The sequence below is a fragment of the Megalopta genalis genome, chromosome 12 (assembly GCF_051020955.1).
Source record: "Megalopta genalis isolate 19385.01 chromosome 12, iyMegGena1_principal, whole genome shotgun sequence".
Lineage (NCBI taxonomy): Eukaryota > Metazoa > Arthropoda > Insecta > Hymenoptera > Halictidae > Megalopta > Megalopta genalis.
The window spans coordinates 12,016,286-12,038,452 of NC_135024.1; the positions used below are offsets into that span (position 1 = coordinate 12,016,286).

Genomic DNA, 22,167 nt, shown 5'->3' on the forward strand with positions numbered 1-22,167 from the left:
CCATCTACCTAAGATAGATCTGCCCAAATTCGACGGTAGTCTTGAAAGGTGGACTACATTTAAGGATGCGTTCAAGAACATCATTCATGCACATCCAGGTCTCACGGACATCCAGAAACTAAGTTATTTGCGACTATCACTAACCGGAAAGGCAGCATCCGCGATCGAGTCGCTTACGATCAGTGAAGACAACTACAAGGCCGCGTGGCACCAATTGGTCGAAGATTACGACAACACGCGCGCTCTCGTACTTAGGCACACGTCGCTACTGATAGATACGCCCGCGATGCCAGACGATTCGGCCGATTCAATCCGCGATCTTGTCAATCATATGCAGTCACATATCCGATCGTTACAAGCTCTCGGACGGTCGTGGGAAAACATTGCGAACGATCTCATCACCAACGTCGCAATTTCAAAAATGAATCCCGAGATTCGTAAAACGTGGGAGACCACACTCACCGACACTCGCATGCCGGATGTCGACGCGGTATTCAAACATCTCCGAAACGCGTCTCATAGCTGCAAAACGGCCGAATCAATCGGGACTGCAAGGGCTAGGACCAATCAAGAGCGAGAGCCCATTGCCGCGAACACATATCGGCGGCCCAACAAGACGCGATGGAGTCCTCCGACCTCTCCGCAGACACCTCGACGACGTCCTCCGACCTCCCCACAGACACCTCGACGACAGACATTTGTCGCAACCTCGACACGAGCGTGCAAAATCTGCAATCTCGATAACCACGCGGCGTTCGCGTGTCCGAAATTTCGCTCCATGACGGCACCAGAAAGAATCGCGACCGCACAAACGCACAAATTGTGCCAAAATTGCTTGTGGCCAGGCCACGCACCCGAAGAGTGCAAGGCGGGACGGTGTCGCGTGTGCAATGGCAAGCACAACACCAAATTGCACCTCGACGCGGCATCCGGGAACGCGTCTCACAAGGACGAATGACAAAACAATACGACCATGGACATGCGAACAGAACGACTCAAAACCCTCATTTCGGACGGACAGACGAACGGTTTATTGACAACCGCCACAGTTTACGTGTTAGATCGCGATCGACAACCGGTTCCATGCCGAACATTGATCGATACATGTTCTAACGCGAATCTTATGACAGACGAACTAGCGCAAAATTTACGATTACCGACGAAACAACAAACCGCGACAATAGAGGCATTAAACCAATTGAACACCATCACCAACCAATTGGTCACAACAACCATTAGATCGAGACTTACGAACTACGAACGGACACTGACTTTCCTGACGATACCGAGAATCGCAGGCCCGCTACCCGACGTGCAAATCGACCGAGCGAAACTAGGCATTCCTCCGAACATCAAATTAGCCGATCCGAATTTCCATCGACCAGAACGAATCGACATGTTGCTAGGGACCGGACCGGCGCTGTCTTGTCTCAGCATCGGGCAATACAATATCTCCAAACGACCCAGCGACGAGTTAATCCTCCAAAAAACTCAATTCGGATGGGTCATTGGAGGTAGCGTCCCGATCCCTACGCCGCGAACAACACGCAACACGTTTTCCACCACCATACAGTTCGATTTACAAAATTTCTGGGAGGTCGAAGAAGGACCCCATAGGCACCATCCAACACTCGATGAGCAGGAGTGCGAAACACATTTCAGCAACAACGTCAAGCGTGACGCGTCCGGACGATACATGGTCGCGTTACCCTTCAACGAAAAAAGGGAGCAGCTCGGAGGTTCTCGGTCGATGGCCCTCAAACGTTTCTTGGCACTCGAGCGGAGATTAGCGCGGAACGACGAATTACGAGAACAATACCACCAAGTAATCAACGAATACCTCGCGCTCGGGCACATGACACAGGTAGACACCGTCGATACACCCGGATTCTACCTACCACACCACGCAGTTGAAAAACCCTCAAGCACGACCACGAAGGTTCGCGTGGTCTTCGACGGGGCAGCCAAATCTACCAGCGGGCTGTCACTGAACGACACTCTACTGACCGGTCCGACCATACAGGACAACCTATTCACCTTGTTGATTCGGTTTCGAATGCACGCAGTCGTCCTAACCGCGGACATCGAAAAGATGTACCGGCAATTCATTGTCCGACCGGACGACCGTGCATACCAACGCATCTTATGGCGAGACAGGCACGGCGAAATAGCTACATTCGAGCTAAATACTGTCACTTTCGGACTCTCCTCAGCACCATATCTTGCCATAAGATGCTTACACCAGCTGGCAGACGACGAGCAGGACGCAACACCAACAGCATCAGTAATCCTCAAACGTGATTTGTACGTCGACGACCTGTTGACCGGTGCCGACACGATCGAAGAGGCTCAGGTCATCCAACGGCAAATCACTAGGTTACTGCGAAAGGGAGGTCTTACCATTCGACAATGGGCCTCCAACGAACCCAAACTTCTCGCGGGACTGCACACGGATCTTATCCATCCAAAGATCCTGGGCAATGCAACCGCGATGAAGACGTTGGGCATCTCATGGGACGCGGAGCACGACACCATTCGCTACTCCGTACAGACAGCCACAACCAACAAGGTGACCAAACGTCACATCCTAGCAACCATCGCCAAAATATTCGATCCATTGGGATTACTCGGACCCGTGACAATACGCGCCAAAATTATCATGCAGCAACTCTGGCAATTGAAGATTGACTGGGACGAATCCCTGCCGGCCAACATCCATACCGAATGGACCGAATATGAGAGGTCGTTACAAGAATTGAATCAAATCGAATTCGGTCGACACGTAAGTCTCAGGAGCGCGGAAAGGCTCGAGATACACGGGTTTTGTGACGCAAGCGAACGGGCCTACGGCGCCTGTCTATACGCACGGGCTATCAATGCACGCGGCCAAATCCAGACCAGCCTAATCTGCGCAAAATCCCGCGTCGCACCCCTAAAGACCGTCACGCTCGCGCGTTTGGAACTCTGCGGCGCCGTCCTCCTAACGTCACTTTACGAAACAGTTCGCGACGCCATCACACAAGACATCCACGCTACCGTTTTCTGGACCGATTCGACGATCGTTCTCAACTGGTTAAACAAACCACCGTCCACCTTAAAAACCTTCGTCGCGAATCGCGTAGCCGACATTCAAGGAAAGGTCGACATCTCGTCATGGCGCCACATCAGATCGAGGGATAATCCGGCCGATCTACTTTCTCGAGGCATCACGCCTGGGAAATTTCTCAACAACGCACTTTGGCGATGCGGACCAGAATGGCTCTCTCAAACAGAGGCCACATGGCCCAACTCGAGATACATCCATTCAAACGACGTACCAGAAACAAAAAAGATCACGTGCCTCGCCACCGCAATCAACCAATCCAACGACATGCTTACCCGGTATTCCTGCATCCAAAAACTACGGCGAATTGTAGCATATTGTCTACGTCTGGTGCCTGCCCGTCGCAACACAGGCCCCTTGACCATCAAAGAGCTACAAGAAGCCAACATCCGCATCATCAGGTCCGTTCAGTCAGTCACATTTACACAAGACATAAAAAACCTAAAATCCGGAGAATTACACCCCAGAAGCAAACTTCGACCTCTGCACCCGTTCCTCGACAACGAGGGTGTCTTGCGCGTGGGGGGTCGCCTCCAAAATTCCACATTAGCATTCGCTCAGAAGCACCCAATTCTATTGCCAAGGAGTCACCACGTGACTGATTTAATCATCCGCGACGCTCACACGAAGGGTCTTCACTCAGGCATCACCGCAACCTTGCACGACGTGCGCCAAACATATTGGCCCATCGATGGAAGGAATGCCACCAGGAAAATTGTACGGCAATGCGTAAGGTGCTTTCGGGTTAATCCCCCCACGGTCGACTACCTGATGGGAAATTTACCTGCGGCACGCGTCACCGAGAGTCGACCATTCCAGAACTCCGGTGTCGATTATTGCGGCCCCTTTTACATAAAGGAACGACGGCATCGAAATCGCACCCGCATAAAGGTATACGTTGCCGTATTTACCTGTTTCGCGACAAAGGCCGTACACCTCGAAGTAGCAGGCGACTTGACAACGGATGCCTTCATGGCGGCACTCAAACGGTTCGTCGCACGCAGGGGGGCCTGCCAAAACATGTATTCAGACAACGGGACTAACTTCGTCGGGGCCGACAACGAACTGAGGGAAATTTACAGGACCCTCCCAACGGACGAAAGATTGCAAACCTTCCTCACCACGAAGGGAATCGCGTGGCATTTCACGCCGGCTCTGTCACCGCATTTCGGGGGACTGTGGGAGGCCGCTGTAAAGGCCTTCAAACATCACCTCAAACGAGTCGTAGGTGAAGAGTTGTTCACATTTGAACAATTCAACACTTTTGTAGTCGAAATCGAAGCCATTTTAAACTCGCGTCCGCTCACTCCCCTCTCTCCCGATCCAAACGATATATCGCCTTTGACTCCTGGTCACTTCCTGATTGGCAGCTCTTTAACGGCCATTGCCGAGACCGATTTCAGGGCAACTCCGGACAATAGATTGTCGACCTGGCAACACATCCAGAAGGTAAAACAAGACTTCTGGACCAGGTGGCACAAGGAGTATATTCACCAACTTAACGTTCGCCACAAATGGACAAGTGGTTCACACCATATTCGAGAAGGGACCATCGTTGTGCTGAAGGAGGACAACACTCCTCCCTTATGCTGGCACCTGGGACGAGTCCAGCAGGTCCATCCAGGAGCTGATGGAATCATCAGAGCAGTCACCGTTCGAACCGCAAACGGCGTCTTCAAACGAAACGTGAAGAAGCTGGCACCACTTCCCGATCCAGAACCTTCACCGCAGTACGACGGGAATCAAGGAAAAACAGACAGTTCATAGTTAATCGTGTTAGTCGATCGTACCGATCAACGGGGGGGAGCATGTTCCATCGCGAAGGAACAAACACGTGGAGTCTTTGCGACCGGGTTTACGACATGGACGTGACCATAGTTAGGCTGCAGTCAAGGACACTTTCACAACCATTTGGCGGCCAGATTGTCCGGATGCCATCCGGACATGGCACAAATCACAAGGCAGACGTTTTTTCTTTCCTTTTACTCATCGTAAATAAGCCGTTTCCTTGACTGCCATAAGGTCTCATAAACCCGGAATTTCCGAAGGGTCAGCCGACGTCGAGCGCGCGACGGGGCCCGCTACCTGAGTTGACCTGACGGAATCTCCAGGGGATGAACCAGGGGTCGCAGAGATTCCACGACCCAGCGACTAGCTTCCTACCCCCTCCAGGACAAGTTCCGACGAGGAACCACCCATAAATAGCCGAGCAAACCCGAAAAACGATCTATTGCAATTTTACCGGTACACGCGAGCAGTCATCCCGCGAGCAATCATTCTCAAGTCACAAGAACTCAGTCTTCAAACCACGCAACAGTACGCGCAACTACTATTCGAACATTGAATCCGATAGCCCAAAATTAATTTGGCGGGCAATCAATCGGCGACTTAGGAACATACGCGTCCACCGTGCAATCCGGGCCTTACAACCCCGGAAGGGTTCATTTCACCGCCCGCGCGTTTCTTACGTCTCCGAGTCAATACATTTGTAATTAAGAGAATGTGGAGCACGGCCGAGGTCAAACCAGGTACTGTCGTTTTTTCTAAAATAAGTACTGATATATGCATATATGTCTACAATCTACGTGTTACATTCGGATGACCTAATTTCAGTATCTGATCAAGCGTAGAACAGTGCACATTACAATTTTTTATCCAGCGAAGGACAAAAAATATCAAACTAAAAGGTTTCATTGTTGTTTCGATAAAACGACTACTTTTTACATTTCGGAATTCAAAAAATTGTTATGATAAGATCTGTACTATGTTCTGTAATTTTTGGCTTTTGTACTTATTTTTGTAATTTGGCGTTGCTCTGCATACGTATTGTCGTATGTTGAAGCATTAATATTTAATATTTAATATTATGTACTATATCCAGGTACTCGGTTTTAGTGTGTATTTTACGTTTATTTACATCATATATATATGTATAATGTTTTTGTAATTTTATGATGATTCAGTAAATCGTCATTTCTGTGATTTTTGCTTATTAAATGAGTTAAAATAAATCTAATAAAATTAAGCTTGAAATAAAATGAGTTAAACAATAGATTAAAACCGTTTCTTTATATATATTCCGCTTTTAATACTATTTTTACCAAAAGGATTAAGAACCGACTTTTAAAATTTTCATTTGAAATTATTTTGTTAGTTCCTGAATATTGGCTTTCCAACTTTTCCTAGAAATTAATTAATTTTCCAAAATTAATTCCGTAAAAGTAGCTACACAGGTTCGCACTCTAAATTCATTCTTTTCCTAATAATATTCACCTTTTTCAAATTAAATTCACCCTTTACCAAATCAAATGCAACATTTTTCATATAAAAATTCATCCTTTTATAGACCAAAACCTTTTCGTAAATGAAATGTATATAGTCTCTTCTAAATCAAATTCACCTTTTTATGAAAAGTTCTTCTACTTTGATTTCTTTTTTCATAGAATTTAATTTTTGAACAAAATTCAATTTGTACATCATTAATGATTGTAAGAATAATAAAATGAGTCGGGTCTAACACGGCCATGCAATTTCTTCTTAAGGCTTCAAAACGGTCTTGAGTCAATTTCTAGAATAATCTCAAAACAATTTGCGAAAAATTTTTTAAGTTATATTTATATTGTTTCGCCATCAAAACATGTACAAAATGAATTTAATTTGCAAAAAGATGAATTTGATTCAAAAAAAGGTTACCTGCATAAAGATGAATTTGATTTCAAAATAGGCGATTGTGAGCTGTGAAAAAATTAAATTTATAGTGCAAAACCTCTTTACAAAAAATCGATGAAAAATAGTATCGAATAATGAAAATAAGCTAACATGGGTAAATGAAAGTAAAATCGCCCCAATTTATGGTGCAAACCCGGTACTTGCATACTTTCAAAAGCTCTTGTTTTCCTCCGAAACAAATATTTTTTTAAAAAAGAACTCTTCTTTTTCAATTCTGGTAGATCTAATTAAAATTTCATAGTCAATAGCAAATTCAGTAAAGTAATTCAGTAAATAGCTTTTGAAAATATTTTGTTATGCTTTATATGCTTGTTTATGCTGTTATAGAATACAAAATTTTCTAAATTATTTATTTTGTCAGTTGCAAGAAGAACAATATCGTCATGTGATTAGGATGTATTTGATTTCAAATAACAAGATAATCCATAAAATATACCCTAGCGAACCTCTAATTCTTTAAATTTATTTTTAGTTGTATTTTTATATTTATAGTTGTATTTTATAGTTGTATATATATTTATAGTTGTATTTTATTTTCAAATGCATTTGTTTCAACTAATTATTTTTCTACACAAAATTATTTAGCAATTATTATAACTTGACAATTAACTCGAACGTTTCAATATATTACAAAAACTTTCAAATTATGAAAAATCGATAGAAAATTAATTATGTGACAATTATTAGACCTTTTGATGAGAACGTTTTTCAATTCTGTACTCGTTTGCTCTAATTCTGAGTTGCTTGTTCAAAGGAGACAAAAATGTGTTCAAATTGTTTTTCCTATTAGAACTATACCGAAAACCTTGAAAATCCGCATGAAGTCTCGTAATGAATACTTCGTGTCTGTATTTTTTTCCAGCAAGTGTTGTACATTTCGCAGATAACTGGATGACAGGATTTGCTTCGTACGTTGTACATAACTTTATTAACGAGTAGATTAATAGGCTAGAAGCTAAAATGGAACGTGATACTTTGGGCAAAACTCTCTTTTCCTTGCGTTCCATCTTCTACCTCTCTCTCTCTTTCTTTCTCTTTTCCCTCTTTCCTCTTGCTCCTCTTTCTCATTTTATAAGCGCCATAAGGATGAGAAAGAACACCGAAATGGGCGAAATTACGAAGAGAGTATAGAAAAACTTCGTAAATGAAAAATAACAGACTAGAAGGGTCGTGGTGATGTTAAGAAAATTGCGATAGAATTGAATGTAAATAGACAACGGGGATCAAAAATATTTTTGTTCGGAAAAAATAAAGTGGGAACAACAAAAGTAGTGAAAACCGCAGGAAAGAAAAACGTACGATACGTTGAAAAACTAACGATACAGAAAACATGAGGTAGAAGGTGAAAGATATGCGATATTTTAACAAAACACGCGCGAAATGTGAAGACTAAATTGCGTTAAGGTATCTGACCACTTTGAAATTTCGAAAGAATCGAATTTTTTGTCTGTAATAGAAGCTTAAAGACTTGAAAATTAATTTGCGAAAGCTTCCAACCTTTGAGCAAATCATTTTTAGAAATAAGGAGTCTGTAGCCGATTCGTACACCTACGTGCCGTAACGTTAAACAAATGGAAAATTACGTTCGGAAACTTCAACACGTTGAATGCCACGCCGCTTTTACAGAAATTGTCCGTGGCGCCACGATGAATTTTCTTTTATGTGATACATATAATGTTGAAATATTATCTGCAATAGATAAGTTACAGTGTATAACCATGTTTGACATGTTAATTGCGACAGGGGTCACTGTTTGAATTGACGATGGTAATAATACAAAATTTTAGATATTGACATTTGTTTTAAATTATATACATTTCTATCAATTTGGGCGCACCGGTTACTGATGGCCCCCATGGCGTCACCGCCAAGTTAAGTGCCTGTTACCGGTAACCCCCGTGGCATTTAACGTGTTAAAAGCGTTTTTCTCAAAACTGTATTTTCGAAAACGATGCGCATGATATCTCGAGATCCAATGACCGATTACTTTGAAATTTCACACTTACCTTCACTGTAATGTACACTAGGGATTGACGATCAATTTTTTTCGAACTTTTGATCACTTTGGAGAATATAAACAAAAGACGTACAAAATTTGCGTACAAATTCGATAGTTCAACTGACACTTCGATAATTTTCACAGGAATGAAAATGTTCGATCGCCAATGTCTAAAGAATATACTCTATACTAAATAAATATAAATAAATATACTCTAGTTTAAAGCACTTTTTGTATCTTTTCTCTAAGTCAGGGCTCGGAATTAACCAGCACGCAACACGTGCGTCGTAAGGGCTACGCCTCCTGATTCCCGTCGCGCGTCTTGCACCCCGCTGATCGCCAAAATGCTGCGCGCACACACACACGCGCGCGCGCGCGCGCGTACTTACAAACACACACAAAGCAACAGGCACACGCGCCTGAGGTACTCCGAGCCGAAAGAGACGACCAAGGGGAGCGAGACGCGCGTCGGAAGTCAGGAGGCGTGGCCCTCGCGAACTAAATGTTGCTTGCTGGTTAATTCTGAGCCCTCCTCTGGGTAAACCCGTTTAGCAGGAATCTTACACACCGACGAGCCACCTTAGAAAAATGAATTCGGAGCGACGCCGTTTTCTACCTAAATAAACAGCATTTAAAATAAAATAAACACTGTTTTTTAGAGTTTATAGCATTGTAAAATAAGCCATGAAAACTTCTATCAAAATATATAGGTAATTTTTGATTACGTCAAAGTGTTCTAACCCTTTAAGTGGTGAAAAGGAAGAATGACATCGAGTGAATGGGAATTGACAAATGAAATATATCGAGAAGAGAAGGGAGAATACAGAGAAGGAGGAACAACTACCTTTTTGTTGGTCGCAATTGAGGTTCGTTTATTGTCCGATTATTAATTACTCCCGATATATCGAGACCCCCGCACAATCGTAAATAATATCGGGGAAGCCGTGCTGTCGTGTCGCGATCATTATTTACCGTGGAGTATTACGGTGCACGTTGGCTCCCAATCGCGATTGTTTCGAAAGCCGGTCGAGGAGAGGGTGCAGGAGGCTCTAAATTATGACACGACGAGAAAAAGCCGGATGAAAATCGGGTGCAAAAATTTGGCCAGTTTCACATTCGACCACAATCCAATTACTTCCAAACGGAAGATATCCGCGTGCATATGTATGTGTACGCGTTCACGGTAATCGATAGTCACCTACAAACCCAAGTGTGAAATCAAGTGATTAATGGGTTTCATTTTTTGTTATGATGTACGTATAGTGGAATCTCGATAGTTACATGGAAACGGGCTGAAAAAGCGTTTATGTAATAAGGATCATGCAGTTAACGTGATAGCCAATCAGCTATGTACTCGTATAGAGAATATACACTCATGCACGAAATTATTCCAACACTAGTATAACTTTGATTTCTACGCCATAAATTTAAATAAATATACATTAAAGGGAAAATAATCCTTTGCAGTATATTAGAGTAGAGTTTATAAATGTCAAAATAGAACAAACTTTCGATTTAGTAGGAAACGTTGCTTACATAACTAAAAAAAATATGAAGAACATCGAATTTTCACGGCACGCGAGTATTCGAACGCCTTATAAAATTAAATTGAAAAGTTATAACAATAAATTCTTTTTAAATTTTTATTACTTACTTTATACTCTTCTATTGTTTAACAACATGTTTCAAGAAGTTTAATATTTTAAATATTATTATTACGATCGATATCGTTTTATATCTCTATTTTACACGATTTTATGATTCTTTTATAGTATGTATTTTTATTGTTGCAACTTGTATGACCGGATCCACTTTATGGGAATAAACAATCCTGTATAAGGCACATGCAAATATAATTTTTTATCTAAATTTGTTAACGTATCTGGAGAAAGTACAATTACGAATACATATTTCTTACACCGATTGTATATAAAATGATAAATATTGTGAGTTATATTTTATCGGATCCGTAGGAATTAACGAATCGAAGTGCATTTAGATACAGCATTATTTTTGCACGTGATAGAATATTTATCCCATATTTATATACACTGTCACCTGATATTTTGGACGTTCCTCTCCGATCGCGCGTACAGCGGGAAAGGAAAAATCGGTGGTAGTGCAATCAACTGTTCGAAACGGCTCAACTTGCGAGCGGCTTGACGACTTGATTCAACACGGCCGGGATCGAATCGACAAGCGGCTTGACGGCTTGTTCTGCTTGATCCAGGACGAGTTGACCAAGCGTTCACGTCCGATAGAATCTGCTCGATTTTTTAGGCCTTTCTAAAGATGAAGCCGCATGTTATGATATCAAGTAACACTTAGCATGCATAACAATAATTATATTGAGTCGGTCCATAAGCTCGCGAGGTTTTAATTTCGAATTAAATTTCCAGCATAACAATTGCCTACTAGCTACGTCTCATACGTCATTCGATAGCTTTGGTTTTCTTCTGTTGTACGATTGTTTACTTATTCGTTCCGTGTGAATAATCAAGCGATTAATATGTTGAAAATTATGGAGTGTCAAGTTAATAATTCTTGTTTTCAGAAGATTGATCACTTGATTATTCACACGGAACGAACAGATAAACAATCGCAGAACAGGAGAAAACCAAAGCTATCGAATGACGTATGAGACATAACTGTTAGCCAATTATTATGCTGGAAATTTAAATCGAAATTAAAACCGAGCTAACTTATGGGCCGTGCTATTACATTCTTTACACAGAATACGAAATCGCAGTTCTCATATACAGGGTGTCCCCGGTTTTTCCGGCCAAACAGTATCAGCATATTCTATCAGTGAAAATTAGAAAAAATGTCGTGAAAACATAGGCTCAAAACTGCTTTATTAAAAAATTATAAGGAAAACACGAAATAACAATGGACTGATTTTTATTCAATGTAAAAATATGTTAGTGGCATTTCTCTTACCTGCATTTACATATCCAAGTTATGTTTACTAAGCCGTTTAATTTTTCATAGATGTTAATGCTATATTTTCAAAAAATAACACTTCGAGGTAGAGCCAACATATGTAGATAAATATTTCCGATTGTTATTTCGCAATTTTTTCTACAATTTTTTACTAAAACATTTCTCAGTCTATATTTATATATATTCTTATTATTTTCACTCGTAGAGTATGCTGATACCGTTTAGTCGAAAAAATCCGGGACACCCTATATGTACAGTCGAAGTACAAAGTATTCGTACACATTTTAAAACGCAATAACTTTTTTATAATTAGGCCAAGCGATCTAAATTTTGCTGGGATGTTAGAGGGATTAATTTACGAGAAAATGACCAATAAATTATTTGGAAAAATTGCTATTGGTTAACATGATAAAAGAATTAAAAAATTATGCGTACTTTGTACATCGACTGTATATGTGTGTGAGTCTGATTAGTGAATGAATTCTGTGCTACCAGTTCATTAATTCAACAATGGTTTTGTTAACATTGTTTCTGTTACTACAGTTCGTGATAAATAAGCATAAATCGAGTCACACACACATGTGCAAACACGTGGGAAAAGCAATATTCTTAAACAAGGAATGCAAATAGAATTAGCATATGTACACTGAGCAATATTCGTTTCCAATTATTTACAATTTTATTCACTATATTATTTCATAATTATTTTAAAAAATAATCCGCATACAAGTTACCTACAATTAATTCCCAATATTGGTGCAGTTAATAATATACATATTATTGCGTTCTTTTTTATGATTCGTACCTCGCAGCCTTCTCAATGAATTCTTTACTCAATAGTTTACTAAACTATTTGTTTAAATCAATATACGAGTATGTATATATCAACTCTCTGACATCGCCTAGAGCTGTCAAAAACCCTCGCTTGCCTGTCACTTCGTATAACAATTCTTTGACAACTAATTCCTTGTATTATTTTTTAGGAGTTGTTCATCAGATGGCTGTCGACACTTTTCATTAAACATTCTGCCGCAACAATATTACGGAAACTGACATATTCTATTCTAAAAAGTTATACAGTGAATTCTCTCCAATTGTCCCACAACATGTAAACAAAACTGGACAATCTGGGAAGCGAAGATTCGATTAATCGAGTCTCGCTGCTTGTTTTATAGTCGCCGATTAACAACAATTATACGAACGAGGAACTGCGCTCGAATAATCGTATCCCGTCTTCCCTAATTATCTATTTTTCGTTTACAAGCTGAGGGACAATTGGAGAGAATTTACTGTAACGTGATATAAGATAGCTGTATGCGCAATTCTAATCGACGCTCAATGGAATACAGGGCTCCAAACATAATTCATCTTGTCAGCAATCTATTAAACACTATTTCCAGAAGGCTGTCATTCGTTTACCAAAATTCACAGATGATTTTGGAGCAAACATCGCACGGCGTTACTATTCATATTCATCCGGAAAATATGTGAAGTACGATGTCGTTTGACGAAGGGTCTAATTTCCGTCCAGCGTGCCACGTCTGCAAGACAGCAAGATGCCCGGTTTGTAATTTGCGTCTTGGCGATTGGACCAAACATGCAGAATGTCCGATCGCAACGTTTCAACGTGGAAGCTGCAAACAAAGTTAGATTGGACACAGTCGTATACAGGCCAAAGACCATTTTGAGATCATGACCGTCCCTACCAAATAACAAAACTTTCTTGGCTCGTCACCGTTGAATCTTGCTCTCGACCGGTCAAGCAATCGTTCCAATTTCCGGTCGCAAACGTACCACGAAACTCGACATAATCCATTTACTATCACCGGGAGTGGACACTATTGAGAATTTCGGCTGAGATTGCAACAGAATCAGTCTATTTCCATTATTAAAAACAGTTACTTATTTTACTTGCCAATTTTGTTTCACTTCACGAATTTGTCAAAAAAAATACCTATACACTCGTTGTCAGTAGACTACCCAAAAGCACTGGACATCTTAACACGTTGACTGCCACGCGTATTTACAACAAAATCTCCTACAGGCCACCCGTGCCGCTATAGGAAGCGTGCGCTGTTAATTCATATCTGTTTCTGTTCCTGCATGAACAGTTGGAATCTTTGCCGAGTACCGAATGGTATAACTTAAAATCTCTGCCCTTATTTTTTTTCAATAATGAAAAGAGATCGGATTGCCCGGAAGGAGAAGCATAAATAAAATTACATCGTCAGATTCTGATTTGGATACTGATAAATATAATCTTAGTGATAATGAATGTTATGAAGATACTATTGACGAGATTTTACGAGAATTGGTCATGGAAGAAGAAAGAAATGTTGATGATACTGAGGAAGCTACAGTTCAAATAAAAGATACGAAATGGACCGATCAGAGGCACGAGCATATCTGAAAAAACAAACAACTTTTTGTCCAAGCTGTCCTGATCAACCTCAACTTTGCAGAGAATGTTTTAATGTTATACACTGCGAATAATGTTTTTAATAAACCATTTTTATAAGAATTCAATAGTTTCATTACCTCCTGTAGAATATTTGTCGAAATATTTTCGGAAATCCTTTGTAAGTAGTCAAATCAGCGTCACCCGAATTACGGGTGACGTGGCCTGATGAGAACTTTTGCTGTCACCCGAATACGGGTGACGCGGCAGTCAACGTGTTAAACACGTCCGTTTTAGGTCTGAACGTCGCACACCCTAAAATGGACGTCTTAAAGACGTCCATAAGACGTCTGGATTTGATTAAACGGGACGTTTCTAGGCCATTCGTAGGCCGTTCATAGGACATTCTAATGTCCTACACCAGATGTCTTTAAGACGTCTTAAAAACGTCTTTAAAACGCCTTTGTACTACCTGACTAAGTCCGCGTACACTTCTGAAAACGTAATAACTTTTTTAAATTGCATCAAAACATTCGAACTTTGTTAAGACGTTAGAATGACTAATTCGTTAAACAACAAGTAAATAAATTTGTGCGAAGATTGAAATTTATTGGAATAACGAAAGAAATAAAAAGTTTATGTTTTTGAACTTTCTTTGAACTTTTGTTTAACACGTTCCGTGCCACGTGTACCACCGGTGTTACACGATTACATGTTTATTTATGATATTTTATGACAAGTTTAAAACTGAAGAAATAATTACCAAAAGGATGGGTCATAATAAGTTTGTTTCATTATATATATACAATAATTTTTTAATAAATATATATAATAAATGAATTTTTAGTGTTAAAGCATCAATTGGCCACAAATGAAGAGTCAAGTAATAGTAAGCTCGGTACGGAACGTGTTAAGCCTAGAATGAAAATTTAAACAATGCATTTTGTACATCTTGATGGATTATACGCATGCTGAAAATTTCATCGAGGCCGATTCACTTCGTTATATATATATATATATATATATATATATATATATATATATATATATATATATATATATATATAAAAGCTACAAACAACTCTACAAGATCTCTCAACTTTCGATGTCTGTAGATTGACTCTGTGTCAACCAATTTCGATAAAATCTTCAATATCTATACAAGCTACTGAGATCTACAAAATGTGGTTTTTAAATGTTCGTTACAGGATCAGATAAAAAAGTTGAGAAAGCATCATTTTTAACTTTCTTATTATCCCAACCAATTGCAATTTCTGAAAACAATTTTTTAGCAATTATCTAGTAGACTGATCCCTCTATCATCTAAAACAAATTTCCAACCACAACTTTCCAACTATAGCGATCAATTCCCAAATTATCTAGTAGTCTAAGTGATTGTCTGAATATAAAAAAGAAATATTGGTCACGTTCTTACCTTCTTGTAAGCTATAATATAATAAATATTTATTATATAGTATTATTTATATAAAAAGATATAATTGTACCATCACCACATACCGGTCGATATTATCGACTTATGTAACGCATTGTAATATTTACGTGTTTTTCCGTGGTCGCTAATGACCTAAGGAATTGATGCGACCTTAACAAATAAATAAAAGAGAAAAAGGAAAAAAGAATTCAACTGATTTCGCGTTCAATTCCAAAAAAAGTTATTCTGTTTAAAAAGGTGTCCAAATATTAACGCGAGGCACTACATGCATGCCGCAGAAAATCGAAATCTTGAATGTCGACTGTCGAACGCGCTAGACCCGCCAAAAGGACAACTGTACGTACATACTATACATGCCGCTATAAATCAACATCGAACCTCGCATTCGCAATATTCTGACTATAAAAAACCGTTATCGGATACGCTCACACTTCACACTCTTCAATAGCTCAATTCGTCAAATCTCGTTTTGACACAGCACACAATCAATCACGATATAACCGATTATTGATTAACGACCGATCCTTCTGAAAAAATCTAGAACTCAGGAAAGGTTCGCGGTTTAATTGAAAACTAAACAACACGATTTCCACCGAAAGAGAGAAAACAGTTGTTGCTTATATCTTTTATGAACAGAGTTCTGTAAATGAATTCCTAAGAAATTCGTTATACGAGAACACTTCTGTAGTAACTAAATATAGAACGTAATAAAACTATTATAACACAATAATACTTCTACATAAGTAAATTACATTTCTAAAATTTCTGTTGAAAATATCTCATACTTTATGTTTCTGTGACATTATTTTAATAATAACGGCGTAATGAAAACGAGAGAGAAGAAGTACATATATTCGAACATAAGAAAACATTTCAATAGCCAATAACAGCTGAATGAAAGATGTTTATGTGTAGATTTTTATTGTCTGTGTGAAATATTAGTAATTGTCTTGTCTGAAGATGATTTAAACTTTCAATATTCAAAATTATGACATTCGTCTTCCGAACATTTTGTATCACATTTAGTGCTGCGTTTAATCAGTATGCTGCACATTGTCACTTCGTAAGTCATTAGCGTTGTACACTTGAAATGTTTTTACGTCTCACAGTTAGAGACTTCTTGCTAGCACGATAAGCTGTGAAACGGATTTAAAAAATTTTATGAGTAAAAGAGAGATCGATCATGTTGAACCTTGTTAAAGAAATGTACAAGTGAACGTGCAAGTATACGTTTTCTAGACGATCGTTCACATTAAAAGCCAATTCGCGTGGACCATTTCGAGTCACGATAATCAATATACGTATTAATTAAAACGGCCGAAAAGTGTCTGAGAAACGGCCCGTATACGTTGACTCTAACAGACTGTGAAATTCGATTTATTCTGCATATTGCTCTAATTTCTAAGGAATTGCTAAGGAAATTACTGCAGAAGCTCGAGTTTCAAGAGTCTTATAAAATGTTCATCGTGCTCTGCAACGAAGCATGCATATAAAATGTAGAAGATTGAAACATCGATCACCCTTAACTGCCCGCCAACAGGGGAATCGCTTAGAGTTCTCTAGCAATAAGAAGAATGGCGAAAAAATATGCAATCTAAATTTCTTTTAAAATGTTATTCGATGCGAACGGATGGTATAGCGATACCTACAGGATTTGGATATGACGAAATAGCTAAATTACTTATTACACGCAACATCTATTAGATAAATATAATATTTATAGTTTATTGGCTCCATAATACAGCTGTTTCTTTCATAGCAATGTGTTGGTTTATGCCAGTGGTGTCAAACTCAAAAGCTAACTTGGGCCATAATAATAAATAAACAATGCTTAACTTTAGGTGGGCCGCAAAAAAAAATCAATGTTCATGGAAACAAATATTTTTATTTTGACTAGTGCATTGTAATAAACATATATAAAGTTAAATTATTGTTTACGTCCTGATACTTGACATCAAAAATGTTCATCTCGGGCCGCGAGTTTGACACTCCTGGTTTATGCAGTCTACTAACAACTTGAAACAGTAAAAACGTGAAAAATTACAAAAATTGAGAAATTAGAAAATTAGAAAATCAGATAGAGTTGATACTTTTATCAGTTCTAAATAAATAGCCACATTTTAATAAAAATATTTTCATGTTGAAACTGTGTTTATCGTGATACAAAAAGTTGGTTCGTTTCTGTCTTGAAAACTAAAGGTCCCCCTCCCGTTTTCGGTGTGGACATCTCCGACGTAACCGGCTTCAACAGGGCCTAGCGGATGTAACAGAAAGCAGGAAAGGGTTGGTCCTTGTTGACCTTACTCAAACACATTATATGAATGGAACGTGTTTGGTACAGAAACTTGATTCGCGATGCGATTTCCTCGATCGACGACTGTTGTTTGCCAAATTAATATACTCCTAAAACTTATATACAGTGGCAGCCATATATTTCAGGATACTTGAGAAACGGTATAACGTATTTAAAACTCGACTAAACGACTTAAATTGTTTTTAGATGACTGCACACACACACACACAGGTCTAGCCTGTATTTTCTACAACACCCAATCAAAATTAATGTTTCCATTTTACGTTATTTGCTTTCTCTTTAAATATTTCAAAACGATAATAAATATCCTCCAAAGGAAAAAAAACAGAGTGTACTAAATTTTAATATAATTCGTTTCCCCATTCAATGTACCATTCAGTTCGTACAAGTTATTGTAATATTTATAATAAATTATGTTGCTTTAAAGTAATGATATTATTGCAATATTAATAAATATTATTAAAAATCTACTATTATTAATACTATTTCGGGAGGTATTCTAATGTGAACTTTTGCAAAAATCAATTTTTTGTTTGCATATTCTTGAAGGATATAATTTCAAAATTATGTCGCTGGAACCTTACAACTCCTAAAATTAACGAAGTTATGGTTGTTCGAAAAAACGCGACGACCGATAGCACAAAGACGTCTTTAAGATGTCTTAAAGACGTCCCGAATTGGACGTCCTTATAACGTCTAGAATAAGACATCTTAAAGTCGTCTATTTTAGAGCGTACGACGTTCAGGTCGAAAGTGGACGTAAAGTGGACGTAAAATGAACGTTTTTAAAATGTCCAGTGCTTATCATTTTATCGATATACTAAACATTAAAGGTATTTCTCTCGAAACTATATGTTTTTCAGAACGGTGTTCGTGATATCTCAAAACCTACTTAACCAATTGCTTCAATATTTTAACTACGCATTCAGTACATGTCTGACTACAGCCCCTATTAGAATCAACCAAAAATTTGTATTCTTTTCTATTTTTTAGGCCTGCGAAATAATCGAATTTCAAAATATCGCCACTTTTTCAATTACCGGTATCATTCTAATTAAGGAACTTTCACATTTTTTAGTCAAGACAAGCAGAATGGCCAGAATCATAGGTGACCTTTTTAAATGCGAGCTATGTCGAATGTATGCAGTGTCACTAATTTTAACCTTTTTCTGTTCCAAAAAGTTTTAAAACGTCATTGAAACATGCACGAATAAACCTTGTCAATTTGACTTGCAAAAGGTATAACAGTTTATTTGCAAAAAATTCCCTAATAAAGTTAAAAACGCACGCACTTTACACTAGAACACCACCTTAAATCAACAATTAATTGCGAAGTGCCACCATTTTGTATCTTACTCGCGCGTGTATCAAATATCATTTCATCGGCGGAGATGTGAATCCGTTTGCATCAAAGTATTAACACCCACCGATATGCATTGCATTGACGATTCAACTGAATCACTAACTCATTGCATAATTCTACAAACCATATTACTACACCAACCTCAGTCGAATTTAGTTCGGGAGCAAACAGTCAGTGGTCGTAGTTTTAGTTGGTCAGTGAATCAATTGTGGACTTCGGCAACTCGTCTTCATATTCGCGGCAACGCGACGACGTGGCACCTGAAATGCGCATTCGCACCTAACAAGGATCGAAACCGTAAATGCGAATGTCTAGCTATGCTAAATATCTCTGTGAGGGATTACGATAAAATCACTCGAACAGGTCTCATTGTTACGACTGTTACAAAGTCGATTATATATGTTCGATTTTTCCTAATTTTCCTTTTCGTAACACCCCCAACCTTTCCTAAAATCATACGTGAGTACAAAGGATCTATCATCAAGGAAAACAGTAGCCCTTTTTCGAACCTCTGCAACGTGTTACACAACATTTCTCCATCGCCATTTTGACTAATTTTGAAGACAATGTGCAGTGTATATTGGAACAAATTCTAATGACATTACAAGCAAAGCGATAGAAATCTATTAAAATATTCAAATATTAAACGTGCATTACATCGACGTACCTTCAATTATGGGAACAATGGCTGTTTGATTCAAAATATATTTTCCAATTGTACTAGGTCTACCGGAAAGTTCTGTCCGATAGTGTCACTTCAAGTTTCAATCCATATGCACATGTTGATTTGAGATATATATGACTATCTCCCTTTATCATTGCATTTACACACATGTACTCTCCTAAATAAACTGAAACAAAGATGTCTCATATCATTATTAAGTGAGACGCGATCGTGAAAACACGGCTATCGATGATAATGCCAGACCACATGCTGCTTTGGCGACTCGTCAGAAAATCGCAGAGCTAGGCTGGGAAATTCTGTAACATCCACCATACTCCCGAGACCTAGCACCCTCCGATTATCACTTGTTTCTCTCTTTGCAAAACTTTTTACAGGAAAAAAAATTCAAAACTGAAGCTGATGTCAACCAAGTCCTAGTTGAGTTCTTCGCCTCTAAAAATAAATCATTTTTTAAAAATGGCATTTACAAGTTGCCATCACGCTGGCAAGAAGTCATAAGTAACGATGGAAAGTATATTCTACAATAAATATTATTAAATGTATGAAAATTGTGTTATATTTCAATTCAAAAACGGACAGAACTTTCCGGTAGACCTAATATGTATAATAGCAATAACATTTTAAACACTCTGATACAATTTGTTCCCTATTACAACACAGTTTCACTTATTGAAATAAAGAAAAAATGAAAAGCGATGAAATTAAGGTTACGATTTCGTTTTCAAGTTATTAACGTGAAAATGAAATGGCACAACAGTCATAAGGACCCTACAAAGCCTTAGTCGGAAATTCCATTTCATAAGACTCTTTTATGGATCCTAAGTCGGAATTACTGCTTTTTCCTCTTCTTCTTATGGGCGTCAATAAAATCACTTCTTAGATATTCCTTTGTTATAATAATTCGTTTAAAGTAGATATATCGTAAATAAATCATTTACTATAGATCGCTCTAATTGCTGGTTCCTCAGGTAGTTTTTATAAAGGAGTTTTATACATATAGTCGCCTAAGGCGGACATAAAATTCAATGTTAATATCTCTTTTTAAGTGAACCTATAGAGAACATACAGTGAGGTACATAATTAATTATTATGTACATAATAGACTTAAAGTAACTTTTATATTGTTACCGATATCTAAACAAAAACTTACGAAAATATCGTGTCTTTATTTCAATTTTCTATTATTTCCAATGTAGCAATATATAAATGTGATGTTTTGTTAAGTTTTTTTAAAATATACAGAATGACTCGGCTAAAAGAGATCAGTGCTGTGAATAATTATAAACACAAAGTAAATTTTACATTTTTACAGATATTTCAATAAAAACTAAAAAGAACTATATTACTATATTTCTATATTATTAATAATAGAAGATATAAATATACAAATATAATAGTTTGTTAAGTTTTCGTTTAGATATCGGTGACAATGTATAAGTTACTTTGAGTCTATAATTATGCACATCACTGTATAAATGTCCACTGGAAATATTGAATATTAATTGAAAGTGATACGCTTGTTCGGACATGAATTTATCTAATAGTATTTTGATCTAATAGTGTGGATTTAGGACGTTCGGAAAATTGATTAGCATACAAACACACTGTTCTATGATTTAATCATTTTTTAGAAAAATGATTAAATTGCAAAGCATGTATCTACTTTGTTCCTCGTAAGTGGAGTACGATACCGTAAGAAAATGTATGTACAGTATTATAAGCAACATTTGGAAAAGACGATTAATCAATTCGCACAGCATTCCCTCTTCAATTGTTGAGTCCATGATAAGTAGGTCATAATATGAAATAGTCAGTTTCTCATAGTATTCAACAAGTTCGGCACCGAAAGATTCAAATCGACAATCGAAGAAAGTGATACTGAAAGTTTCACACGCTCGCGGAGATTTCAAGTCGTCAATGGTTCGCGACGATAAACGATACTTTAATCTCTCCTGCATAAACGTTCGGAAGAGGAATAACTTCTATTGACAACATTCGAGGACTGAAATCCTCTTACATGATGAAATATGTAGCTAGTAAGTATTCTCGTATGGAATGGATATTTAATATGAAATATTACGATATTATATATATAGAAAATTCTCACGAAACTATCTTTTGGATGCAACTGCAGTTACCTTCGTCGTTTGTATCAACTATTTAGCACACATACACTGGTC

At 38.3% G+C, this 22,167-nt stretch overlaps 1 protein-coding gene across 1 annotated transcript; it reads left to right on the forward strand.

The window, feature by feature from the left end:
- The first annotated feature begins 973 nt into the window (after positions 1–973).
- Positions 974–4,870, forward strand: LOC143260422 (uncharacterized). Its single transcript, XM_076525687.1, has one exon. The coding sequence runs from the start codon at positions 974–976 to the stop codon at positions 4,868–4,870; it is 3,897 nt and encodes a 1,298-aa protein (XP_076381802.1).
- Positions 4,871–22,167: the final 17,297 nt, after the last annotated feature.

Bases quoted from the DNA above. Each gene is read 5' to 3' on its own strand.
- LOC143260422 (XM_076525687.1), top strand. From the start codon at position 974: ATGGACATGCGAACAGAACGACTCAAAACCCTCATTTCGGACGGACAG.